The 22,133-nt window shown below is 42.7% G+C and overlaps 1 protein-coding gene across 1 annotated transcript in view; it reads right to left on the reverse strand.

Annotated features, from left to right (window-relative positions):
* Window positions 1-22,133, reverse strand: part of SYN2 (synapsin II) — a 153,613-nt gene that overhangs the window by 5,285 nt on the left and 126,195 nt on the right. The window contains exons 10-11 of the mRNA XM_042026718.1: window positions 17,277-17,426; window positions 2,259-2,319 (exon numbers count right to left, since the gene is read on the reverse strand). Of these exons, the coding sequence (XP_041882652.1) occupies window positions 2,259-2,319; window positions 17,277-17,426 (211 nt within the window). The remainder of the gene's footprint in view (window positions 1-2,258; window positions 2,320-17,276; window positions 17,427-22,133) is intronic.

A 22,133-nucleotide genomic window follows, 5' to 3' on the forward strand; every position in this document is an offset into this window, starting at 1 on the left:
AAAAGATATACTGCTGTCACATTTCCAGCGTTTGCTCACTTTCTTGCAGCTGGGTTGTACAAAAGGCAACAATCATGAAAGAAACTTTTACCAAAAATAACTCAACAGAACTGAACATTAAGCCTACACTGTAAAACATCTGTTCCCTGTTACCCACAATATTGCACCTAAGCATGCTGACATGCAGAGAGACATCGTGGCTTGTTTCTTGGCTGTGGGATGTAGGAATTGTGTGTGCCCCTGCGAATCCTTCCCAGGGAACAGGCTGGAATCCTGTCTGAGACACCCAGGTCTTCTGCACACACACAACGCACAAATGTCGTGTGAAAAGCACTTGTGAATACTGGCACTACTCCATGCAAAAAATACCAACTGCTTGAAAGGAAAATCAGTCATCAGATTCAGTTCTCCACCCCAGGGCAGTATGGTTTGTTCACTTTTAGGGTGTCTGGAGGTAAGGATTTGTGAACCTGATTTCTAGGTGGAATTTCCTTAATAGAGAACAAAATAGCCAATGCCATCGTTGGAACGATCACTGACCCAGACAAATGCTGATCACTAAAGCAAAATATTCATGTAATTTACTGATAGGTAGTAAACAGTAGCACTTACCACAAACATTTAAATAGCTAATAATGCATACCTTAATTCTCATCTTACCAGCCAGCTCGTACGAATAAAAGAAACACTAAGAATGATGAGACTCACTGATAACTTTTTCCAGTGTTTGTAGGGAAAACAGACGTAGAACATCAGGCTGTTTTCCCTTTAAACATAATTGTTTGCACTAAACTAATGGCCACTACTCATCTTTGTACATATTCAAGATGAAAATTATAGTTTTGTGGCTTGCTTGCAACTAAGCTTTCTGGTATGCCAGCAGTGTGCAGCTTGTGATTCTAGGCTAGATTTCTCACAGCAGATTAACTGCCTGCCTGTGGAGCTCTCACAATATCACATTAGAAACCACTTAAGTAAAAATCACAAAGAATTTACCTACAGAAAATCTAGCAGTTGTCAGGCATCTCAAGTCCTTTTGCATGTTTGATGTCAAAGCAGTTCTTACAAACCCTATTTATGTGGATAACGTCGGGATTGGATTTTCTTTACAGCTCTCGGGATACTTGTAGGTGTAAAATAGGAGACCTGAGTTGGTAAAGAAAACTGCTGACATTTTTGTCTTGCATTTTCTAACCCAGGAGCCTCAGCTGGTTAAAGGTACCTTGGTCTGCCATCCCCTCACTTCTCAGTGTTTGAAATGAAATGAGCTCTTACAGGAAGTTTAACAGTCCTTGAGGTACTTCTCACCAAATACCCTGGGATTTAAATCTTAGGTAAGTATAAGATTTTTTTGGAAGTATTTGCATTAGTTTTCATTAAAAATCTCCATAGATTACTAATTCAGAATGACAACAAAAGGTACTACTTAATTGAAATAGGATACATTAAATACTCACACTTTGACTGAGATATTGCACATAGGTGGCCCATTTACATAGCTTTGTAGCTAATAATTTAATGCAGAATTACTAAAAATATGAATACCAGTATGTAAAATAGAAGATATTTTAAATATTCCTTGGGAAGAACCGTATTTTATGGAGTCACTGAAAATAGCAGACTTCCACTCGCGTATAAGTAAAACTCAAAGGTTAATAAACTTTATAAAATTATAAATAAAAAGCCTCACTAGCAAATCCTAATATAGACTTTTAAAAATATATCTGGATCACCTACCTATTGGTCATGCACACGCACAGAAAAATAAAGGCTATGAGTACAGTGTGCACACACTCACAGAGTAAGCAAAGGGACGGGGGTTTGCACCTCGGGGGAATTTTACTGAACGATATAGAATACTCCAAAAATACTGTCTAACCATCCATGATGTACAGTGGCACTGGGCTCTAGAGAGGCACATTCTTTGTACACTGTTGACAGCAGCCCTGCAATCACAAGTTTTACAGAGGAAGGTTGGAAAGCATTACACGCACAGACAGGAACAAGGAAACAACCAGACGGGAGAGTTGACACTGCATAGAAAAAACACAGTCCAGGTCAGCACTGAAACAATGGCAAATTGAACAAAACTGGGATGGTTGCATTAAGATTGTTTGTTTCTTTTCTTTCAATTTTTTTTTTTTCCTCTTTTCATTTTTTGCTTTAACCCTTGCTTTTGGTCTCAATTATCTAAGTAGCCTGGACTTGTTTTGGTCCTACTGCAACGCCATTACAGTCGAGAATGTACTGTAAACAACCTTGAGGTGGTGGTCGCTGAGGTGGGATTTTGTTTGGCTCTGGCTCCTTTAGTGATCCACTCTGGAAAATACATTTGAAAACAGAAAAGAAAAAAAAAATAAAATTAGAGTAGCTCGGTTCCAATTTTCCACTAATTTGTCTTTATTTTCATTAGAAAACTCTTTATTGGTGGGGCTGAACATACACTTTAAATTTATTCCCAATACCATTTTTTAATTTAGTTGCTGCCTGACATGATATATGAATCCTGGGCTAGTCCAAAGCTGAGCTCTTATAAGAACTGTTTTCCCTTTGCAGCACGTGATCGGGATGCAGGGAGTGCCTTCCCAAACCTCACCTCCATTTGGGGAAGGACTTTATCCTCAGTTCTCAGCACCAGGAACCATTTTTTTTTTGTATCTCAATGCTTCTGGTCTCTCTCTCTCTTTTTTTTTTTTAGGACAGACTGAATAGGAAATGGATTTCAACAGATACCTTTGTGTAATTTAAGGAATAATTTATTTTTAACTATGTTCACTTGTATCCAGAAGCGTTTGCACAGCAGGAGTTTTGCCAGTGACAGTTTCACTTTGACTTGCTGGCTGTAAGTGGGGAGGGAGATGGGCTGCTCCAGCTTCACTGTTTTGCTAAGCAAAATGAAAGAAGAAAGCAAAAACCACAGACAAATAATAAAAATAACTGAAATTACTTCATGCTTCTCCATCTGACATGTTATTAGAAACACATGTAATACTTCACTTTTCAAAACAGGAGGTTTATTTGGCAGCATCCTTTTCACATGGATACTTGTGAAAGGAAAAGATGGGCCTGAACCAAAACCTTGGAGCAGAACACCCTCTGGGAACACGACTTTTTGAGTCCAAACCTTGTCTTAGGCCCATCTCTAATATTTTGAAACGTGAAAGACATTAAATCATTGGACACAATAGCTTAGGATTTTTTTTTAAGGATCCAGAAATCAAATTGCCATCTGTCAAGAGGAAAAAAATGCAGAATTTATTAAAGAGCAAATGCAAAAGCAATTAAACATGTTTCTTGCAGAGCTTACTGCGGGTTTTTTTTCCGATAGATTTGTATTTGATCTCGCTCCTAGTGCTTTATTTACAGAATAAATCTTGCTCCTAGTGCTGTGAATTCCTGCTCAGCAGTGCAGCTGTCAGAGTTCTCAATGGCACAACAACTCTCCAGTGCATGCAGCTGCTGCAAGTTGCTCTGTCTGCTTTAGCTACGTAAATAAAAGGGCACAGGGCAGGTCTGAAACTCTCATTATTCAGTGTTACCAACCTGCAGAAGACCAAATGAGGAGTAAAAATGACCCACACAAACTCTGATCCTTGATTTACCTGCCCCAGTTACACAGCTCCTGGTGAGCATCGCTAAAGGGATGAAGATATGTAGAAAATAAGAAAATTTTGTAAGAAAAGACAAAGCCATCAGAAAATGTCACAACACTTTAGTGTGGGTGAGAGGCCTCTCTTTTGGTTTCCCTCCTTGCTCTGATTTTGAGAGCCACATGCAGGAGCTGCTGGGCTCCCCTGGGCACGTTCAGCACCCAGAGTGATTGTGGTATCCACTCTGGAGAATGTGCTCCCTGCAAAATCTGCATTTGCATCAGGAGCTCCTGGGAGACCAGGGCAATTAGCCCAGAGTGGAAACTTGAAAAGGTGCCCTGGAGGAGGCAGCTCCTGCCCTGTCCCAGAGCTGGGATGCTCCTGGCAGCCTCCGCTCCACTCCTGGGGCTGTGGGACATGCAGAGTGCTCTGGGAGGGAAACCACCAAGATTGGGGCTTCAAGAACTCCAAGAGTTTCTTTCTGGAGGCCCAAAGAGACCACGTGACTTTGTTAGAAAGCACACACAGGATTTTATAATTATAATTACCATGATTAGCACACGATAGGCTCCCTACCCTTACCAAGGGCCACAGCCCAAGCTGGGGCTCTCTGCAGTGGCACAGGGTGTCCAGGGAGGATATGAGGATATTCTCATTTTTCCACTAAAACAAAAGACTACGCAGGTAAAACCCATGTTTTATCTAGAAACGCAGGCTGGCAGTTTGAATTCACATCTTTCACATCTCCTTTAATGTTAGAACAACACCTGTGGGCAGGGCCAGTGTCTGCCCCGGGCCCCGGGGCTGGAGCAAATCTGCCATTTGTTCTCGCACCGAGATGTCTCCGGTTTTATCACACAACTGCACTGATCTGACATGACAACACCGGCCCTTGCGCAATCTGCATATCTCTCATCTCCCAAAGAAATTATTTTATCCGAAGTGAAGCTTTCAATAAACATTATAGGAGCTCGCTAATCCTTCCCTAACTCTGCTGGGAGTTTGGAGTCTTTGTGCATTTTCTGTTGAAGGTGCATTTCCCCCTCTCCAGTCACTGACTGCAGCTGTCCTGATTTTACCACCCACACATCCTTTTTTTTTTTCCTTTTCTTTTTCAGCAGATATCACCTGGTGCTTCCAGGAACCTCACCCACACTCCAGGCCAATCACATGGGTATATTACTTTGGCTAATTAGCCAACCCACCCAGGCTGACCCAAAATGTCTAATTAGCATTACATTCCTAACTGAGAAATCTTACTCATGGTTTTTCAATGGTCTGTAGTAATCCAGCCCTTTTTGAGAGTCTTTCTTTTAGACAGTCAGAGACCTTGATACTTGATATTAAAGACAGGCTTTGAACCAGCCTTGTTTGCTGCCCTGAGCCAAGACCTTTAATAAAATCCAGGCTCCTTCTAAAACACCAGTTGTTGGCAAATTAACTGCAGGCTGTTCTTCTCACCTCTGCAAGGTGGTGCCAATGCAGTTGTGGGAGCTGCTCACTCCTCTCCGAGCAGAGGTGCTGGACCAGACCTGTCCTGCAGATGTATTCACCCCTCTTGCTGATTTTCTGTTTTCCTTTGTTGCCTGGCCTAGAAATTCACCCTCCTGACACCTTCTTTCAGCACAGACATGTTTACCTGTGCTGCAGCTCTGATCTGCAAACGTGCTTGGTTCAGACACTGCAGGGATCAAGGGTTAAATGCAAGATTTTATCATGGAAAATGGCCCTGCACAGCTCCTCATGTGGAGGGTTAAAGAGCAGAATGACAGGAGTGTGTTTGGGATGGTTTAAGATTACCTGAGTGAGGTGTGGTGACTGATGGCAGAAGGAGCCCCTCTGGTTTTCGTTTTGTGGAGCACAACTTTCATACCCCACCCGAATTCCCAAGGAGAAGGGGGTGCTGATGCTGACAGGAACATTCTGTAGGGCTGCCTAAAGGGGCTCTCCTGTTCAGAGGGGTTTGCTGTTTATATAACTGCCCCAAAAAACACAGCTTCACTTGGGGAAGCCCCCAAGCCACATGAATGCTGCAAATACGCTCCAGTGATGTCTCAGCTCTGGGCAGAACAAGTGAGGATTTGGCTGCGTGATGACCTTTAGGAATATTGGCTAATTACAGCCAAAGCACAACCCCCACTACTTATCTAGAATATAAATGTCTCTAGATGTCCCTGTAGCACTTTCCTCCTTTCCACTCTTACCTGGAACAGTCTCCTTAGAATTTTAGGGGTGGAACTGGCAGAAAAAGCTGTTTATTCTTCAAAGCAAGTGGTATTAGAATTTGATCAGGGCATTGCTTCTTTTTCTACCTTTCTATAAATGCAGATTGGATTCATATACACTTGAATTTTGAACAGTCTGAAGAATGTTGAAATGGGTGGGAGCAAAAGCAGCAACTTGGCAGGGAAATAGCCCTTGGGCAAAAGAGATGCTAAACAGAGTCCCAGCAAAAATTGATTTTGATTTGGCTGAGGTTGAAGACTTTGTGAACTGTAGTTGGAGCACGTAGAGTTGTTTTTGGGTCTCGTTTAGTTTTCTTTGTAATGTAAGGACAGGAGCTTTTCATAGGTATTTCAATATTTGAGGGGTAAGCCACGTTTTTCAGGTCAAGAAGGAGAGGGATCAATTGAGAGTTGCCAAAATATGAGCTGAGTTAGAGCTCATAAAAGAACAGGAATAAATAGTAAAACACTTAAGTAACAGCAGAACTAAGAAAAAATGTGATTGCTAAGGAGAGAGGTCACTGACATAGTTTAAGTAGAGGGTAAATAGTAAATGAATGTTTGAAGTGTCATAGATGGTGATAAACACAGGAGCAAAGGCAGGATGGCAGGTGGGATAAAAGCTAAAAATGAGATGCAGGTAAAAAGAGAACATTCTTCATCTCAGAAATGAAAACCAGCTGACTCATGAAATGCAGAATTCCATACCAGGTCTCTCTAAAAATTGGGATTGGCCAAGGTACAGTGGAGAAGGTTAAGCACGAATAGGACAGGGATTACATTGAGGGTAAGGAAGTGATTGGTGAGGAAAAAAGCAGTTATTGAAGAAAAACTGCTGGGAAGGGCATCAGTGGGATGCAGCTCTCGAGTAGATTATTAATTAATTAAGCTGGCACAAAAAAAGTAGGTGTGTGCTACTAAAACCTATAGATGATACAGAGCTGGAAGACTGTAGGGCCAAAATATCCTAAAGAAAGAATGAAATGATGAGTGGAGTTTAAAAACCCCCCAAAAAGTCCCAAATCCTTTATTTATGGACTAATGACAGGCATCTGTCACAAAGGCAGAGCTCACTCACTCACTGAAATCGAATGGGAAAGATTTGTGAGGAGAAAAGCCCAGAATGTCATCACAACTCAGTGCAATGTTTGCACGAGGTGCTGGGCTTGCTGCTGGGTCTCAGTGCCACCAGCCCTGCTCACAAAAGTGCTGTCAAACTGACCAGGCTGTGCCTGCAGCCTTTGGAAGAACCTGTCTGCTTAGTTTAGTAAAATGAAGGGGTTTTATAAACAGAAACTGGGGGCAAAAAGCAAGCCAAAGGCCAATGGAAACCAAGAAGAAATGTGTATAAACTGAGTCAAACTGGGCTGCAAATAAGCACGTGCTGTACAATTCAGCAAAGCAGTGAAATCCTGAAGTGGAGCATTCAAAAATACAAAACCTCTTAGTAACTTGGTGCTTCCTGCTTCATCCATTCCGTGTGCAGTGAGTGTGGTGGGGTTTTTCCTGGGTGCTGGTTCAGACCTTCCCCTATTCCAGGTGACTCTGGCTCAGGTGATTTATCTGCCCCACTGCGTGCCACTGAACAGGACGACAAAGATTTTGCTATTTGTTGTTTTTTATATTCCCTGTGGACTGAGAGAAACAGTGACAGCTACCATGGAGAGATGAGTTTAAAAAAATCCACCTTCCTGTTATCTGTGCAAAGGGGGCAGCAAGAGGAGAGGTCTCTCCTGCTCTTCAGAGGTTTTTGGGGTTCCACTGCCCAGCCTTGCCCTTCTGCACTGAGGGAATCTGTGTGGAAAACACACTCGGCAAAAATGGGGCCAGCCTGGGGTTTTTTCAAGCTGAAGTTTTGATAAAGAATTCAAAAACTTAGAACAGCTTTTGTCGTTGCCCAACCAACTTTCCAAAGAACCTCTGCAAAACCTGTTAGAGTTTTTCCCATAATGGGTAGGAAATGACTGCTCAGAGCAGAAAACAAGCAAAACAGTGAGATTTTTACTTGGAATAGTATTTTAAAAAAATGCACTGAAAAGGGCTTTTTAAAAAAAAAAAACATTAAAAAGTATTCTAGCTTAGATTTTATAGACTGTTTTCCATTGCTAGATAACTAATTACTCCCTAGACAATAGTTTCCTGCTTGAGTATTTTTACACAAGATCTTAAAAATCAGACTCATAGAATTGTTTGGGTTGGAAGGGACCTTTAAGATCTCTTTTCTTCCAACCCCACCTGGGCAGGGATGCTCCCAGCAGAGCAGGTGGCTCAGGGAAGATGAGCATCCAGCAGGGACTCGGTGCTGTTCCCATGGACTCTCCAGAGGTTTCCCTGAGATACTGGAACAGCTGAAATCCCACTGTCCATTCCAGCCCTATTTTCTGTTATTCTGCTGAACAAAAAAAACCCCCACCTCTCAATTTGATGAGGTTTCTGGAGAAGAAGTAGGATGTTGATTTATTAGGGAAAATGAATTTCTGAAGTAGCATCAGTTATTGAAGCTTTCTACTCCCTTCCACGGCCAGGCAATAATTCCACTGGACACGGATGCAGCTCTTTTATTGCTTGAAGAAGTCAGATTTCCACTTCTGCTTTTGGAGCAGGGAACATTAAAACCACGCAGCGGCACAGCAGCTTCCAGGCAGCTCTTCCCAGGGAAAAGGTTGTTCCCCACAGACAGGGAGGGGATGTGGAGTCTGGGATAGCAGCGAGCTCCCCCATGTGCTGACACTGCGTGGGATGGGAGTTTGGAGCAGGGGAAGAGCTCAAAGGCAGATGGAAAAGCAGGGAGAAAGGGTACAGCACATCCAGGGGAACATCCTGTGACTGGCAAGGAAATTTCCTCTCTCTTTCCCAGTGTACAGAGGAACCTCCGCATTCACACTGGATAAGGTGGGGCTGACAGTGCACAAATCCTGTGCTGAGGGTGGAAATCGTAGGGAAGGCTTTGACCCCTGAGCCCAGGGACTTTGGGTGATGCTGTGCTGTGTCTGCCCCTCCAGTCTTAACAAAAAGTAGGTTATTTTTATGACTATTCTGAAATATGGGACGACAAGAGATCCGTGCATGAACAGGAGGGGCTTCGGGTCTGCAGAACTTCACCTTGAGCCACAGAGATCCATCGTTACTGGATCCACTCAGAGCTGAAGTTTCTCCTTGGAAACAAGAGAGTCTGGAAAAAAGATCATGCAGCAGCCTCAAGTCCGGTCTGAGAATCTACATTTTGTGTTTTTAGGGTGACAGAGCGGTGGAGTGGGAGGGGATGCAGAAAAGAGGCCCTGGGAGAGACCCCTGAGCCCTCCCCAAATTAAAGTGGAGTTCAGGGCTCTGCTAAGAGCCACACACAACAACCATTCATGGCTTCTCTTCGTGCTCCCCGTGGTGCTGCTCCAGCCCACAGCCGCCCACAGGAGCTTTGGGGGCTGCTCTGAGCTCTGAAACCCCCCCTGAGTCTCTGTGAGAAGTTGAGAGACCCTGGAGGAGAATTTTGGAGCAGCTGAAGACGACTTTGCTCTGCTGGCAGCTCCAGAAGTCCATCACCACATTCCAGAGTTGGAAGTGTGTCTGTGTGTGAGGGTTGCTTATTTTTTTTTCCTATGGACAAATCAAGAGTAGATGGAAATGAGCTGCTCTGGTTTGGATTCTTCCGTAATTTCTCTTGGTGCCTTGTTTAAAGGTTTTGACACACTTTTAGCACATGGTCCTTATTGAAAATAAACCATGGCAGGGATGCCTGGGGAGAGGGGCAGAATTCCTGCAAGTTAAACATGGAGAAAAGCCAGCCAGCCCTGCTGAACAGGGTATGATTTAAAGGTCAGAGAAATCAAACAGAAAAGTCAAGTGGAGACAGGGAATAATAACAAAAAAAAGTAGAGAGGAAACACCCACCACGGGGTGGGGAAAGGAAGGGACACCAAGGAAAAGCCTCCAAAAAAAAAGATATGTCTGTTAGGTTCAGCTTAAATAAACCAGATCAGAGAGTAAAAATAGATGAAAATAAAACAAAAAAATCAAAGGATGTTATATATGATGGTAATCACAGCACTAAGACAAAACAGAGATCCAGCCTGGGCTCTCCTGTCCTGTGTCTGTGGCAGCTCTTCCCTGGTCTGCAACGATGGGATCACTGCTTCCCTTGCTCTGATTTGGAAAAGGATGGGGTTTGCTCTAGAATGGAATGAGGACAATTTTTGCAGTTTCCAAAAAAATGCCTGTGGGACCAAAAAGCTGCTTCTCACAGAAGAACAGACAGGCCACTCCATCGTGGTGGGCTCAGGATTGCTTTAAACCCCAATTATTTTCTTTCTTCTTGAGGGAAGGGAGCATGGAGTGTCAGAATTCCCAACACCACTGGCAGACTGTGAGACGATCAGGAGATCATGTGGCAGAAGGTAACAAAAAGTTAAGAAAAGCCTCATTTTGCTATGTGAATGAAGACAAAAGAGAATATTATTGTTATGATCTTTAAGATAAATGTGGAAAAGTATCTATTAAGTACTTAATACAAACAAAACTTAAAACAAAACCTGTCTTGTTTTTCAGTTTTACCAGCACTTTGTGGCCTTCTGAGTTACAAAATCAGTACTAAGGCTGAAGCACTGTATCCTACAGACAACTGAGGTCACCCAAATCCTCCTGGGCCTGAAGCCTGACCCTGTCAGGGGCTTTTTCCTTTGGGATTCTCTTCTAGTGGGTACTTTCGTGAGCAGCTTTTTCTCTTACCAAGTTTGCCTGGCCTGTCTGCAGAAATCAGTTAATTTTTCCAGGTACACTGCTGGTGATATGCATTCAATGTAGAGCACTCAGAAATTTAAAAAAAATAATAAAAATCAGGCTACACCCAGAAAGCTTCATTTCATTTGGACAAATTTCTGTTGATGTCAGTAGAAACTTTGACCAAATAACCCTAAACCTTTAATATATTCAGTATATTCTTCTATATGTAAAGGCCGTCAGATCCCTTCAGAAGGGCCCTGCGAAGGCACCCTTGGCTGGTTCTTGGCGCATGGAACCGAGCTGAGCAGCATCACCATTATCTGTGTATTGATTTAATCACCCTCATTTGATGGACACATTCAGGGCTACAGCCCCAGAGCGTTTGTGCAGAGATTTATCCCCAGTTATTTACCTGGGACCTCTGGTCAGGGGAGACTCAGAACCAGCTCTGAGCAGCTCCTCTGTGCCTCCCTTGGCTCTCACTCCATCTGCTGGTGCAGGAGCTCAGGAACGATTTTAAATCAGTTCTTTTCACTTTCACAATCTCTTTGTTAGTCAAATTTCTGCTGAAATATTTATATGTTGTGTCCTTATCGATATTAAAGGTTTCAGGATTTATTTTCCTGCATGAACTTTGTGGTTTTGATACCTTTCAGTACCTGCAAGTCGAGTTCAAATGTTTAAAATAAATCAAGCTTTGCTAATGAAATGGGGACTGTTTTAAATACATGAACATCCCTCATCCAGCAGCTACAGCTGAGTCCTGCCTCCATTGTGGCCTCTGTGCCTCACATGCAGAACCTGCCCTGTTCAAGGCAGACAAAACAACCTCAGTGTAGGAAAAAAACCCCCATCATTTTATACTTGTGATAAATAAATTTTACTGGCATGAACTGTGCCCCAAATGTGGCCTTTTACAAGGATGTGGTGGGCCCAGGCTCCTACTTGTTTATTTACTGCTGCTTTTCTTAATTCCATATGTTTATATTGGGACCTGAAAGAGTAACAGCTGCTCTTATATTTTCACTACCATAAAATAGCTAAGAGTTTAAAAACCCCTTTTGATTAAAATAAGCACACACAGATAAACACTGTGTGTGTGTGTGTATATATATACATACTTATATTTGTGCACATTAAGGTAGCCTATTAAAATACATTCCATGTTAAAATAATGAAAAGAAATTAAGAAAAATGCATTACAATAACATGATGAAAAATTTTCGAGTAGGGAGAATTTGCTGATTTGTAAAATATACAGGAAGTACCTTTCTTAATGTGCTTCGGCTCGTGGAATATGATGTAAAACCTCGTAATAATAACAGAGAACTCCCCAGCTCATTGATTCCACAAGAAAATCCACAAGGTGTCGCTGGGATGCAAAAAACCAAAATACTGCTGTGAGGGGGGCACCACCTCCAGCAAAAATGACGCTTTTCAGAATGGCTTTTGACTTAAATGCCCTCTGGAAGGTTTTGCATTCCGTGTTGTGTGATTTATGTGCCCCAGCAATATTTTGCCTTGCTCTATGTGAGTTTTGATGCCAGTGGTTTAAATTCTCTACCAGTATATTTAGGAGGGCATCCACAAGCAGCCTGTAAATATTTTGATGAGAAATTACTTAATTATATTAAATATTGTAATTTATCTTACCAAGGACTGCGATTTAAAAGGACTTTTATGGGCAGGGGAAGTGGTGGAGAAGAGCCAGGGAGGTGTTTGGAGGCACTGATGGCTCTCAGAGTGCCCACAGACCTTGTGAGGTGCACGAGGAGCAGAGGAAACCTCAGGGGTTGCTCAAGCAAACTACAGAAAGTGCTCAGTTGGTCTCCACACGGACACTCTGTGTGCCCATGGCAGAGCTGGGGCACTCAGGGGAACCTCAGGGGAGAGCTTGGAACGAGAAACAATCGGAAAGAGAAACTACTGCAGAGGGATGCAGTAAAATCCTGTTTCTGCAGGGTCTCTGTGCTGCCCTCCTGGAGCAAAGAGAAGTCAGGCTGATCCCGAGTGTATTTAAGATGCTGTTCCACAGCAGCTTTATGGCCTCGTGATGGCCATTTATGCCCTGTTTCAATCTCTTCCTAAGAGAAGGAAATTCAGCATGAGTGGGTTTGGGAGTTGTTAGGTCATTTAGCAACCTCCTGAAGGCAAGCTGTCCTAAATCCCTCTGTTAGGACAGACCTAATTCCATGAGGGGTGATCTGCTCTGCAGGGCCCTCAGTGAGCCCCTCCATTCACCCTCTCTCACACAGGATAATTCAGTGTGGCCTTTTAATTGGTTTATTTTATCAGGCAGCTCCTATTCTGATCAAGGGTTCCTCTTCTAATCAAGGGTGGAAATTGAAGTGAACCTCTATGAGACTGTGAAAGCGAAAACTAACTTAGGGATAAGCCCACACCCCAAATTTCATGCAGAGAAGTTTACTCCTAGCAAGCAGACTAATGCTGAATTCTCCATTTCCATATAACTCCATGAGGGAGTCCTTCCCAATTAATTGTGTTCCCTTCAGCTAAGGTCAAACCAAATGGCTGCATTTTCTGCTCATCATCAAAACTTCAGTGAGTTGAAGCAAATTGCTGCTCATCATAAGCAGTTTCCTTTAAGAAATCCCCAGTAAATCCCAGAGAGGGAAGGTAACAGAACTGTAGCCAATCCTATGGAAACCCAGGAGCAGGGAGTTTGCTGGTGGATTGCTTTTCTCTCTAGAATTCACACTTTTTGTTATTTACGCTATGGCCACACATGGTTCAATTTTCTCTCTGGACATGGAACAATAAAATTGGATAAACAATATCATAGAAAGGGTCAGGGAATGGAGAATACATTGGGTTTGTAATTGGTTTATTAGCACTGTGCCACTCCTTTCTTTTACACCACACAGAACCAGGATGTGGCTGGGAATGCTCTGCTCTTTGTGATGTCATCATGTTATGGATATTGGAGCACACACTTCTTCCTTCTTGCCTTCCATTAAGGATAACAAATCCCTTATTCTTTCGTGGATAATGCAACAGGACTGAACGAACATTTTCCCAACAGGATTTCCCTCAGCTCCAGCTGCTCACACGCCCACAAACATTTGCATTTTATGGTGATTCTCATGGACAATGTCATTTTTTCTGCGGAATTTACTCCAGCACAATTCACCTCAGCACCCGATGGGCAGCTCTGAGTGGATGTTTGGCCATTATTGTTTCATTTGTTTGACATCATTGCTTTATATTATTGTCCAGGAACGAGCCTGAACCAGCCTGCACTGAGCCACCTCCTGCAGAGCTCTGCAAACCCAGAGCAGAACTTTGGCCAGTGGTGTTTCCTGGAGGCAGAGATAAGTGGTCCCACTGGCTATTCACTGGGTGGTTGAGCCTATTTACTTGATTTTTAGGAAAAATTTGAAAAAGGCTTCTCTAGAGACCTGTCAAAAGCAGTCAAAGAGGTTAGAAAATATGTAAATTCAGATTTCCACAGTTTTATTGCCTGCAAGTAGAGCAGGCAGAGTTTATGCAAAACTTTTAAAATCATATTCCTAGATCAAGTTCTCTTATGTGTTTTCAGCATGGTTTGGGGTAAAACAAGCTATCATGTTTGTAAATAATAGAAGAAACTTCATTTCGTGGAGGATTTTTTTGGCCATATGTAGTTTTAACAGATAGAACTTCCCTGAGTCTCCTCCTGCCCAGCCCCTCTGCCCTCTGTGCACCAGCAGAACCTGCTACAGAGTCTGGGCAAGTGTTTATAGGTAAATAAACAGGTAAAGTACAAAACATATATTTAAAAAATCTCCCCACTGAGATATCGCAGATTTAATGGGTTTAACAACCCCATGCCCTGCCCCTCTGAGGTTTCCCTTTGGAATTTGCTCCCTCTGGCACTGTGACAGGGAGAGCCTTGCCAGCCTTCAAAGCACACTGCAGGGCCAACCATTCCCACCAAGACCTGGCTGCCCAGTGCTAAACAAAGGCTGATTTTCCCAATCATTGATTTGTTTTCTGATGGATGCTTAATTGGAGTGGGACTGACCACTGTGGGCATTTGTAAACTGAGGCAGGTTTGTATGCACAATCCACCCAGTGCTACAGTCTGGACTAGACGAGAAACACTTTTAAACCCCCCAGATAATAAGGAAATTCCAGATGTGGCACATCTGGAGCTGTATGATTTACCACAGGCTGCTCATTTAAAAGCAGAAGCAGCAAAACACAGCAGTTACTCTTTGACACCTCCAGTACTTTGGTTTCCAAGGCCATGTCCACACACACACACGAGGCTGACTTGGGATAAATCACTGGCTTTGCATTTTGTGTCACCTGTAGGAATGGGCAGTGTCCCCTGCCCTGCAGATGAACGGGGGGTTTCTCAAGAATAGGAAATAATTTCTCACATTAGAAAAGGAGAACTGAAAAATTTCAAAACTGAAAGGGACAGCTTTGTTTTAACAGATTGATTTTACTCTTAGCAAAACCCAGCTAAAAATGAACTACACACGAGGAGTTGTCTGCTTTAAATTCTAAACATGTGTTTCATGATTTTCCCCTAAAGCTGGGAAGATTAATGGGGATTTGCAAACAGGATCTTCAGCAGAAAATCAGGTCCCCTTTACCTGCCCTAAACTGGTATAACGAGGCCAATTTTAAGAGTCTGACTAACTGAGAGGAAAACTAACAGATATTGCAAATATTCTGAAGGTTCTGTGGTTTTCACAGCTTTTTTTTTTTGCTCAGGTGCAATCCATAATGTAAGGATAGGCTAAGGAAAAGAAGGTTAATGTGGAATAACATCCTGCTGCCATCAGTAAAGGCTGAATCCTTCAGGAATAACCTAAATCAAACAGGAACCTACCAGAAGTCCATCATCCCAGAATATTATCTCTACATTCATCCAAAAACTCTGGTTTCAGAGAAAAAAACCCTTTCCATGGACATGCTGAGTGACAGCAATGACTGAGGAATTTAGGAACCTTCTAAAAATGCTCCTTGGATCCTATTTTCATTCTGGACTCAGGTAGGCAGTTTTCCTTTGGGAATGCTTGGAAACTTTATTTACACACAACACAGAGCCAGTTCCTTTGGATGGCAGCAGTAACAGTAAACCCTCCTCCTCCCTTGGCTGCTCAGAAATCCAGGAAAGCCTACCCAAGACCTTACCTTTTTTTCCATCAAAATGTGAAATATCAAGTGTGAATCTATTAATGTGACAGTGATGCCTGTTACTGCTTTAAATTTTGATTTATGTCGACTTGTATTGACTGGGCAACTCCAGCTTTGCCTCTTTGCTTCCTTTTAATAATCTGCTGGATAAACTGCTGCTCCGAAAAGGAACTATTTTGGCACCAGGTGATTTATTTTTCCCCCTTCTTGTCTTTCTCTCTCAGTGAGTGCCCTTTACAATGGACTTGAGCCATGTTGGATGGAAACTTCTCCATTGTATGTGGTTCTGTGGCTGAAACAAATTTGTGCTTAGTTTCAAGTGGCTACAACATAAATAGAAGCCACACCATTTTTTTTTTCATGTGGGACAGGGTATTTTTATATCTTAAGGCACGATGAGATATTTGAAGAACAAATTAGTCATTCTGCCTCAAGAACTGGTCTGTCTGAGGTGTGCCACAAAACTGTTCTCAAATTGTTTACCTGGTGTGGAGCCTGCTGGGAGCAAAAATAGATCCTTGATTTAGGCTTGGTAATTCCTGTCTTACAGTTTGGCTGATTCTGGGGTTCAGCTGATCCCTGTGGAGGGCAGAGGTCCAGGGCAGCACCAGAGCCCTGGACAGGTCATGGGCAGGGTGGATTTGATGGATTTTACCCACAGCTTCTCTGCACAACCTGTTCTCGCTCCTTACCATCCTCATTGTAAAGAACTGGTGTCTAATCTAAATCTTTTTCAGTTTAAAACCATACCCCTGCCACTCAGTCTTGGTAAAAAAAGGGTTTATAAGCATCTTTTAGGTACAGAGCCACAGGTCACCACTCGTTACTGGTTTCTATTTAAACACTGACTGTAACTCTGGGCACAGACACCCACCCAATTCCTTATCCATCAAATTCCACCCAGCAAATCCACACCTCTCCAAACTTTGCTGTTCTCTGAGCCCTTTACAAAAATGCCACACTCCCTGAAGTTATTAAAAGGATCAGTAAAATAAACCCCACACTTTGTAAGCAGGGAAATGGAGACAAAAAGGTGATTCCTGAAATCCAGCTGGTGGCAAGGCCAGGGGCAGAACTCTGCATCCCCACACTTTAACTGTCAGGCCAAGCAAGATAAAATAAATGAAATGCATCTATTTGCAACCTTTGACCCATGTTTTCTACTATGCTGAACATATTTCAGGAGTTTCCTAGATTTCTAAGGTATTTTCCTGAATTGCAGCACATTAAAAAGTATTATCATGTAATTAATTTCTCACAAGAACAAGAATTATTGTCAGTATTCTTTCTGACATCCTCAGGGCAAGGGTTCTCCATGACAGAGCTTCTTAGTATTTCCATGATATTTTATATATGGGATTGAAAGGAAACAGTACAAAGCCCACAGGGATCATTTCCTGGCAGAAACACAGCAACACTTGCACTTCTTGATTCTATTTGGAGACAATCTCACTGAAATATAACAAACTGATAAAAATGTGTTGGTAGGTTCTCAGATCCTTGATGTTCCACAGGCGTCCAAATTCTCAGAGGAAAAGGTTGAGCTGAAAATGATAGACCAAGATGCTCTATTTGAAAAGCCCAAGTCTCCTACCTGAGGCTGCTGAGTGGCAGTGGGTCTCTGAGGAGATGGAATAGGAGTTTTGGACAACATTTGGTTCATTTTGCTTACGACTAACTCGGTGATGTGCTGCCTGTCTTCGGTCTGGTGCTCCCCGATCAGGGGCATGGCACAGTCCATCACCTGCAAATGCAACAGGACATCAGTGCTGGGAAGGAAATTCCTCCTCCTCTGTGCAGAAGGGCACAGATGGATTTACAGGATTGCTTTTAGCAGAAGCACACAAGAGCTGTAGGAATTATATGGTTTCCATCAGAAAATGAACAAGAGAACAGCAACTTGGCAATGCCCTCCCCTTCCAATCTCCCACGAAATACAGGTTCAGTTCACAGCTGGACACACACTTTGGGGATAGGAATGGGAAGCACAGGGAAAGGAAAGGAAAGTGCGATTTCCATAAGGAAAATGCGATTTCTCAGGCTATCCAGTGGTCTGAAGCAACTCCTGTCCTGTTCTCCTGTCTCAGCTGAAGGTTTCCTCCCCTGCCTGCTTTGGTGGCTCACACTGTGTTCGTGAGCTGAATTCCAGCGTGGAAATGCAAAGTAAAACTTCAGCTTCCTAGCAATTTGTGGAATTTTCCTAGGGAAATCTGGGTCCCTATTGATTCACTAAAAACTTTAAACAACACCTTATTATTATTGATACCCTTTTTAAAAAAGTAGCGTGGCTGCAAAGAATAAGTAAGAATTTCTACAAAGAAAGCAGGATGGCAGAGAGGCAGCTAGAAATGGGCACGTTCCCATTCTAAATGTGACAGGTGAATAGTGCTCAGTGGTTACTTATTGCAGCTATTGTGATGAATAAAACTCATACTGAATTCTGCCCCTTCAGTGGGTCCCAAGCATTTGTTACTTCTCCAGAATATTTGTTATTTCTCCAGGACATTTGTTATTTCTCCAGAATATTTGCTGTTTCTCCAGCGTATCCACTTCTGCCACATCTGTGTTTGTTTTAGGGGAAGTAAAAGCATAACATAATAACCACAACTATTACTCACACTGGGCATTCCTACTTAAAAAAATAATAATAGGATTTAATTAACTTTTGAGAGACTGCAATCCTTTTTCTATGTGCGTCAGGGCACGTCCATGTCACCTGCACTGCTGCACCCTGGTGTCTCTCACAGGTCAGGGTGGAAGAATTTTGTTGTCTGAGGGGTGCACAGGGATCAGTCTGAAGAGCACGAATGCACCCACATTGTACAGATCCCTCCTGAAGAGGAAGGGATTTAGTGGGAGCAAAACTCAATCTCCCAACCTCCACAAAACATCCCCTTTATTAACAAAGAACACAGTTTTCCCTTCCTTCTTCTAGATATTCAAGGGTTTCTAGGAATTAGACACAGAAGTTGGGTGTTTAAAGAGACATTTGGATTTAAAAGAACATTACACCTTGCAGTAGTTGGGAAGGAGCTGCCTTATAAACAATATGACCTAACCTTGAGCTTTTCAAACTATGGTGAGTGCTACAGAAATTCTTCCTGAGTGACAAAGGCTACTTTGTTCCCATAATGGGATTAGTTTGAAGTCCCAAATCATTTCCATTTTTCTTCTGTTTGTTCATTTACAAGATTCACTGGCATTGTGTGCTGGCAACCAAAATGCTGGCAAGGCTTGTGCTGGGATTTTCAGATCTAGGAGGTCCCCTCTGAGCTTCCTCACAGCCAAAAGGCTTTAAAATAACCCCAGAGTAAACAATGCAATAATAATTGGACTCCAGAACAAATGTTTCCTCTGAATGAATGCTTTTCCACTCTAGGGCCACATCAACAGCAGTGAAGAAATGTTTAATAAGTATACTGAAAGGTTCTTTAAAGTTTACCATACATTTTAACATCATTTTAAGTGGAACGTCCCAGTGTTTTCAATTCATTGAGAGAAAAGTACTGAACCAATAGGAGTCGATGTTTCTGAAGGGGGAAATGAAGCCTTGCAGGCTGAGTGGCTCTTGAATATTAATTTCTGCTCGATTACTGCTATTTTAAAAAATTGTATGAACACTTTAACGATCCACTTCCTTGTATCCTGAGCTGTTTCTTGCAAGAGGAATTTGCATCGTGCCTGGAGGGAGCCGAAGTGCCAGGGCTGTGAAGTGTTAATAATGACTGAAAATAGAACGTATTGGTGTGAAGGGCATTGGATGTTTAGTTGTCCACTGCAAACCATCTGATTTTCAGAGCAGGAGTGATGTCTGGGCTCTAAAAATCTCTTTTAATGAGAGCTACTTTAAAAAATATGCACTATAGGGTGTAGATGAAGCCCCCTCTTAGCCAACATCAGTTAAAAGTTTCACAAGCATGCAAAGAAAACCTCCCTTTGTTTACCATCCACCTACATTAAAACAATTACTTGGAATGACTGTGAAATAAATTGCCTCCAATAAGGTCCTGCCAAAGGATTAGGCAGGATTAAGGTCTGAAGGATTGGGTTTGGACTGAATTTCTGCTTTTAAGTACTTCTACAACTGCAAGTTCACACATCAGCTTCCTTTGGGAGGTGCTGCCATGGTGTTTAGCAGAACTTGTGGGAAAAGTGAGAGCAGGGAGCCTTGAGGTGTCAGATCTTCATGTCCACTCCAGCAGAGAAGTTCTTACACTCCTTGAATGAAGAATTTTCAGGCACAGTCACATATTGAGGCAGATTCCAACAGATTTGGCATTAAAACCCAGAGCCATTACCCCTTATCAATCTCTTATTACTTGGACAGGTTTTGACCTTGTTAAAATCCTTTGGTTTGTTGCCAAAGTGGCACAAATATTGTTGGCACCTCTGTCACTGCCTGGCAAAGCAGCTGAGATCAAGGTGGATGCTTTACTTGGTGGCTTGGGTGTATTTTCTCTTCTTTTCAGAGAATACAGTCTGTTTTCATTCCTAGCACAAGAGTTAATGACAACTAACAGAAATCAGTGCATTTCATATAAATGTATCTTAAGAATATTTTGGGCAACACCAACAGCTTTTAAATCCTGTGAGTGACTGCAGGAATGTCAGGCTGGCATTTCCCCCCCTTTAGAAGACTTGACAAAGTTTAAACATACACAAAGCTCCCTGTTTATAAATAGTCTATTTACAGGCTGTGCTAGATTTAAAATCCTATTTAAACCCAGCCAGTTTTTAGTGCAGCGTGTAGTTCAGCTATTTAAAATATTGGAGTTTCCCACTAAGAGGATTTCACAGGAAAAAAAGGACATCTGTAATTTATAAAATCAAGTACGTTACTTGGCAGATGCCAGTAAAAACATGGGGCCCTGTGAATTACAGTCACTTAATTCATATCACTGTGAACTCACATTTATATATCAATGTAGTTTCATTCCAGCAGCCAATTCTTTGGGATGAAGTTCTCTTATCACCCAGGGACTGACTGTATATATTTGTGGAAAAGGTAAACAGCTGAAATTTGGGCTGCAAGACTGAGACTGGCAAGAAGAAGAAGAAGAGAAATTCTGTTTAACTCTGATGACTGGGAAGGGAAATGGGATGGGACTTATAAAGGAGCCAGAGCAATTTTAAGATATCAGTAATTGCAAAGGGGTCATCGTGTTTGAGGGAGAAATTCCCACTCCCACTGCCCACACCCAGCTCTGCTGCATCCTGAGTTCAGCCCCAAGGACTGGGATGAACTGGGCAGAGCTTTGGGAAGACCCAGCCCAAATGGTGCTGGGAAAGGCAGAGCTGGGGAGGGTAAAGGAAGGGCAGAGGTGAAGAGCTGTGGATACAGTGGGAGAAGGAGGTGCTTCCCAGGATGCTGAAATACAAGAGGAACATGAGGGGGCAGCCAGAGGGCCGTCAGTCAGCAGTGCCCAGGGAGGCTGACAGGATCTATGGATCTCCTGAGGGAAAAGACCCAGGAATTCCAGGAGAAGGTAGGATAACTGCTAAGTACAGAGGAAGGGGGAATTAAATCAGGGTGATTTTGAAGGTCCATCCTTGGGAGGGTGAGAACTGGGCAAAACCATTCCCTTTGGTCTGTGAATAGAGCGAGGTTCCAGACCATATATTGTGAGAGACTCCTGAGTTTATCAGCTATTACAGCTGGATTTCATTCCCTCCCTGACCTGAGCAGAGGATATTCTGTCCTGGGTGGGAAGACAGGAGAAGTAGCTGAGCTTCTGAGCACCTGGCAGCAAGAATTTGAGGCCAAGAGCAGAACTTCGCATGCAATTGTGCACAAACACTGTTTCTTCGTTTTGTGCATTGGTTTACAGTGGCTGAAAGTTTTCTTCATGAAACCCAGTTTGCATCTTTCTAAGTCAAAAAAACCCCACTTGGGAGCTAATTTTAATTTAGCTGAGGGCAAAATGGACCAATGGGAATAAGACACCTGCAGCAGCCCATTCAATCTGGAGCAAAATTTAGGAGACTTCTGGGAGGCCACCCTAAAGGATTCTCTTGTGTTTCTGCTCTTTCACTGCTCTCATCACCACGCTCTGAGCTTTTGTTTAGTTTCCCAGAGCTTTGGTTTTCCAAGAATGAAACAGGAAAGATACTATCCAGTGGGGTCAGAAATATAAACAATGCTCTGTTCCTCCTAGTATTGAAACCTCAGAAGTGTTAATTGAAAAAGGGGAAAAGCCCTTATATTTAAAAAGTTGAAAGTTTAACCTTAATTTGATGTCTTACTGGAAGAAGAGGGGAGACAGTTAAATAGCTGCATGTTGCAGTGATGTGTTAATAAAAATCCTGTTTCTACAGCTTGTCTGATGCTTGGCAGCTGAGAATTCCCATTGAGGGGGGAAGAACAGACTCTAAATGAAGAGATAAGGCTGTTACACAGAGTTGTAACCTGGCCCTCTTCCTGATCAACCTGCCAGCCCCTCTGCTTGGCTGG

This window comes from Corvus kubaryi, unplaced genomic scaffold, assembly GCF_017639235.1.
Source record: "Corvus kubaryi isolate FWS band 111438036 unplaced genomic scaffold, C.kubaryi_AGA036_p1.0 37285, whole genome shotgun sequence".
In the NCBI taxonomy this organism is placed as follows: Eukaryota; Metazoa; Chordata; class Aves; order Passeriformes; family Corvidae; genus Corvus; species Corvus kubaryi.